Source organism: Ailuropoda melanoleuca, chromosome 1 (assembly GCF_002007445.2).
Source record: "Ailuropoda melanoleuca isolate Jingjing chromosome 1, ASM200744v2, whole genome shotgun sequence".
NCBI classification, from domain to species: Eukaryota; Metazoa; Chordata; class Mammalia; order Carnivora; family Ursidae; genus Ailuropoda; species Ailuropoda melanoleuca.
The window spans coordinates 170,982,352-170,988,351 of NC_048218.1; the positions used below are offsets into that span (position 1 = coordinate 170,982,352).

The 6,000-nt window shown below is 35.1% G+C and overlaps 1 protein-coding gene across 1 annotated transcript in view; it reads right to left on the minus strand.

Annotated features, from left to right (window-relative positions):
- The window catches only part of DPY19L1 (dpy-19 like C-mannosyltransferase 1), a 71,710-nt gene extending 66,555 nt beyond the window's left edge, over positions 1-5,155 (minus strand). Inside the window, exons 1-3 of the mRNA XM_034670359.1 lie at positions 5,106-5,155; positions 4,381-4,468; positions 726-863 (exon numbers count right to left, since the gene is read on the minus strand). Of these exons, the coding sequence (XP_034526250.1) occupies positions 726-863; positions 4,381-4,401 (159 nt within the window). The 5' untranslated portion in view covers positions 4,402-4,468; positions 5,106-5,155. The remainder of the gene's footprint in view (positions 1-725; positions 864-4,380; positions 4,469-5,105) is intronic.
- Positions 5,156-6,000: the final 845 nt, after the last annotated feature.

Here is a 6,000-nt window from a genome sequence, read left to right on the forward strand (position 1 = left end):
CCAATCCGGGGGGAAGCTGGACTTCTCTCATTCAATGGGAAATGCCTGAGAGCCCCGCTAAGTCCAGGTACTGAGCCTGGGCTTGAGATCCCCAGAGACCAAGGCAGCCAGGGCCCTGGCACGAGCACGTACTGTCTAGCAACATCAGCGAGCTAAGAAGGGGGAGTCACGCGGGCAGTGTGTTAACAGATGACCCTCCTATCAAGTCAAGGAGGATCTCGCTGCAGAAGTTACATCTCAACTTGGCCCTGGAAAATGCTTAGGGATGTATCAAACGAAGGCAGGGATGGTAAAGGAGAGGCCAAAAAAGTTACTGATATCACTGCCTTCCTCCCTCACCTCCTGTGTGGACACACCTTTCCCCTACTCCACCCAAAAAAAGAGCATTCGATTAAGTGAAGAATCCCAGAGAGGGAAGAAACATTATTTGGCAAATGACATGTAATGGTGCTTCCTTGCTGTAATCCCTACAAACACACCGAATCTAGATAGTTTTCAAATTTTCTAGACCATGCAATCATAACAGTTTGCATGAAATCAGTTAAAGTCCACCAAAATTAATAACAATCTTTTTTCCATATTCCTTTCCAAGGAAAGATACACATCTTTAAAAAATGAGATGAAATATAATATATGGAATTACACCTCACATTTAGAATCAGCATTTAATGCAAATAACACTTTAAAAAATTTAAAAAAAAATCACACTTGAAAAAGTAACTTACCTCAGGGTAAAGATTGAACCTTTTTAATGTATTAATAACAAGGGGGTATTCAGTCAGTTTATCATTCATAATCATCCATACTCCATTCAAAAATGAGGGTGCTTCCACAATAGTCTTAAAGTAAGAATAATACAGTCCCTGAAACAAGCATATGTTATAGTTATATTAAAAAATGCATAATTCCTATGCCTCTTACCAGCTTAAAAAAAGTTAAATACACTGTTTTTGAAAAACAAAGCAATCAAGGAATAGCTACAATTATTCTGATGGTTTCTGATCACTGATACAATCTTAGATTATAAAAAAAGAACTACATATTTTAGTATAATCTTGTCTTAATTAAAATAATTGAACAAAATATCTCAAAAATAGTTTCAACATTTAAAAAGTAATATACATAACTCAGACAACATATGTAACTTAAGAAAACTCCATATCCCATACTAATTTAAGTGTTAGAAAAGGCTATCTTATGAACAGGGCAAGTGAGTGGTTAACTATGGAATTTAAATTACCGTGATCCAAGAAATCTCCCCTAGCCAAAAATGTTTCCCCCTTACTGCTTATTTGAGTCCCCAAAATGGTGCTATCAGTCATCTTTCCTCCAGATTTACATGTAAAAATGCAAATATATTAGGAAGGCTACATGTTGATATATTACATATAAGTTACATTCAGATGACAACTAATTTTACAGACTATTTTCCTTCCTTCCAGCTCAGAAAAAGGTAAGAACCCTGGAGGATGGGGGCTGTGTGGATTGGGGGGCATGGGGGGAGGGAAGGGCAGTAGTGGTACTCTCATTTTGAGGGAATTAGGACAGATATTGAGGTTGGAATAATACATGGACCAAAAAATAAGCAAGTACCAGTACTTGCTTCCCTCGAGAGGGAGTGTAAGTGGCAGTAGTGGCTGAGACAGATGAACACAGGAAACAAACTTCACCTTCTATACAATTTTGCCTAGAGCTGCTCTAGTAGCCAGCACCCATGAGCTATCAAACTCTACACTGGATTTAAGGCTCATAAATATGAAAGCGATTTGCATACCCAATATTAATTGAAAAGGAAAAAAATGGTTCTTGATATTATGGTGTTTAGCTTTCCTATCACTATTTTTTTTTAATATTTCCTACTGTACTAGGTTGAATAATATCCACCCAAATTTCATATCCACTGGAACCTAGAAATGTGAACCCATGTGGAATAAGTTCCTGGCAGATGTAGTCAAATTAAAATGAGGTCATCTAATATAAATGGTACCCTTACAATAAGAGGGAAACTTAAACACAGAGACAATAGGAAAAGTGCCCCATGAAGACAGAGGCAGAGAGTAGAGTGATGGCGTTTCCGATGCCAGCCAAGGCATACCAAGGATTGCCAGAAACCACAGGAAGCTAGGAAGAGGCAAGGAAGAATTCTCCCTAGAGCCTTCAGTGAGAACATGGCCCTGCCAACAGTCTTGATTTGAGACTTCTAGCCTCCAGAATCCTGAGAGAATAAATCTCTGCCCTTTAAGCCACCTAGTTTATTATACTTTTGTTATGGCAGCTGTAGAAAACCACCACGACATATCTTGTTTTGTAGGTTTCTTGGAATCATGTAAACATCTTATTTAATTATAAAATGAAAAATTTTAAATCCCTAAATATCAAAATAAAAATAAAATAAAGGAATTAACTATCAAGCTGGAAGAAGATTTCAAAAGACTTTAAGATATAGTAATTCTACTGTACATCCCCAATGGAATATATTCTAAAGTCAAAAAGAAATACAAGGAAGTCTTAAAATGTTTTCAATCATCTTATTTTGAATAATACCTTTGTTACTTTTGTTCCACAAAAATAAGGAATATGAAACCAAGATTCTTGGGCTAACGATAAAGATACAAATTTAAAACAAAGTAAGTAAAAACCATCTAATCCTAAATTTGAATTTTAAAATATGAATATAAATAAATAATTTAAAAATTGTTTCTTAATTCTGTTTACTAAAAAGGCTTAGACACAATGGCCAATCCAGTATCAAATTCAGTTGACTGTAGACAACACAGGTTTGAACTATGCGGCTTCACGTACACACTGACCTTTTTTGACAAATAGAGTATGGGACTGTAAATTTATTCTCTCTTCCTTATGACTTTATTAATAACATTTTCTTTTCTCTGGCTTACTTTGTTGAAAGAATACAGTATATAATACATGGAACATACAAAGTATGTGTTAATCGACTGTTTATGGTATTGGTAAGGCTTTCGGTCAACAGTAGGCTATTAATAGTTAAAACTGGGAGGAGTCAAAAGTTATATGTGGATTTTGGACTGCACGGGGGTCAGCACCTCTAACCCCTTGTTGTTCTAAGGGCCAGCTGCAGTAGCAATAAACCTCTCTAGCACCAAATCTGTGGTCTCTAAATACCATTTGCCACTGAAAGGAATTAGGGCTCCCTGGATGATTCCAGGTCTGGAGAGGAAATGTCTTAATAGTACCAGAGAATAAGAAAACTACAGAATACTAATGAATACTAATGAATAATAATGTGTCAGAGGGAAGCAGAGTCAACTGTAAGGGCTCTCACCAGCTAAGACAGGTAAGTTCACAAAATGTGCTAAAATCCATCAGATCATAATGATATACTCCAAAAGAAGGAATTCCATCGGTTACCAAAAGAAAATGCTAGGAAACCACTCATTTTTCTAGAAAGTGGTAATTAAAAAGAAAAAATCAAGCATTCACCTGTCTTACCTGTATGAAGTGTAAGAAGATCATAGAAACCAAATAAATATTATGGGAAAATTCTTCTTTATAGAAGAATTACAGTTAACAAATACAGGGGAAAAATAATAGAATAGATAAATCACCATTTGGTAATCTTACTGAACTAATTGATCTAGGCTGATGGCTAGGCTATAATGGGAGGACCAACATGACAATACCTAAAGCTACTGATCCATCTTGACATTGCAGAAAGTGTGACAACCAGATACGGTGTGCCTCTTTGTACGGTACAATAAATGCACACCACTTATGAAATATTCCTGCCAAAAAAAAAAAATTAAGCCTTCAGCTATCGAGTCTCTTATCTATCAATTTTCAGGAAACTTGGGACGGTGGAATATAGTCAATAATATGAATTACCAGAGGTAATTCTATAAGACAAATAACCCGGATTCTTCAATAACTAAATAGCAAAACAATAAAAATGGGAAGTGGAATTTATAGATTAAAAGACTTAAGAGACACATCATCTAGATGCAATGCACAGACATGGTTTGAATCCTGATCCAAGCCTACCAACACACAAACTATAAAAAGAAAACAAAAAGCCAATTGGACATTTAAATACTGATTGATACTTAGTGATATTAAGTGATCGCTGTTCATTGTTTTCAAGTGTGCCAAGAGTACTGTGGGTAACAAAAAATTCCTTTCTTTTGAGGTGCATACAAAAGTTTTTACCGATGAAATGATGTAATGTCTGAGCTTTCCTATGTGTGTAGGTGTATACAAAGGAAAAATGGCCGTGTCACCAGTTGTTGAAACTGAGGGATGGGCAAGGAGAGGTGTCTACTCTTTCTATTTCGGAACATCTTTGAAAATTTCCATGAAAGAAAGCTTAAAGATTTTAGATCCCGAAAACATCACATAAAAACTAACCATTTCAGTGCGAAAAGCCATCTCCCTTTCCAATGTTGAGAGGTGAGAAAAGTGACGATCATTTTCAAAGAGATGTGTTATATGGCCCCTGCAAAAACAAAAGGGTAACCAGCCCAGTGTTGACGCTTACACTAAGTATTATTTTTAAAAGAAACTCTAAAAGCAAAAACAAAGGTATCTAGCAACTTGCACATAATTTTGTAATAAAATTCAAATACAGTGGTATCTATATCTATTTTTCCACTCCGTATGTCATAACATTTCTACTAAAATTTCTAATAGAAAACACATTCAAATTAGATTTTAAAATTAGAATGAACCAGAATAACAATATTTTAAGTGAAGTACAATAAAATTATAAATTGAACTATAAATGTCATTGGGTTACCATTTCAGAAATGTCTGATTAATGAAATTCATATTTCACTCTATCCAGAAGATTAAAAAAATTAATATTCCTCTCAACATGAACACTATATTAACATTAAGTGAAATAGAGTCTCAAATATAACCTCTTTAATAATGGATCTCTTTTTTTATTAAAAAATTACATTATTCTGACCTTGATTTATCAATTAAACTACTTTTTCAGACTACTGTGTTGCATGTAATAATATCTATTCATCCTTATCATACTGAAACTATTTCTTTATATATACAGGAAATAGCTTTGGTGAGCTGCAAACATCTGCATAAAATATACCAGAGGAAAAAAACAATCTTACCAGTGCAACACTGCTGCAAAGGCAGCTGAAAAAAAAAAGAAAGAAAGAAACTTAAATTACTATGTTAGTGTAAAGAAATGTTTTCACTTATAGAAAAGCATTATAAAGATAAGCATTTAGGATGTGTAATGTTGGACTCTTAGCAATTGGGGAAAGAAGAGTGACTCTTTGAAAGAAACCCCAGGGCTATGCTTAAAATCCAGCAGCCTGGATTATAAAAGAATTAGGCATATCTCTACAAATTTCATTCATTCACTCATTCAACAAAATGGGGGCGTATTATTTGCCAAAAACTATACAAGGAACCCTCAGAGGGAAACTTCCACAAACAGAACTGCCAGAGGGACAGAACCAGCAGTGAGAGGTAACTCTGGAATAAAGAAATATGGTGACCTCATGGCGCAGGACTGGGGATGAATAAAATGAGCCCACCGCTTCTTAAATACCGTTGCAATATCTGCATTTTTATGATAAATTTTACTATTTTTTAAAACAAATTTAAAATGAAATAAGTAAAGACAGAAGGAAGAGGTGGAGGGCTTGTTGATGCAAAACAAGCAAACATTTTAGAATCTCTAAAAATAAGAAAGAGTTTTACTGGAGGCCAAGTTAGGACAGCTGCCCAGGAAACACGCTCTTCACAGGGAAGAAAGTACTTTGGAGAATAAACAGTTTTTACAGGGTTATATACTCTTTTACATCTTGTAAAAGCTCAAAAGATTATAGATTAGCATACAGGCAGGCAACCCAAGTTTTAATGTCAAGGAATGCAGGGGGTAGAAGCATTGATCAATATCTTAAAGACAAGATGGCTTTCCTTTAGGCTACTCATTTACAAAGCAGGTGTATAATGTATGCATGGCAGGCCATAAATCAGGCTTTTGGTTTAAACCAA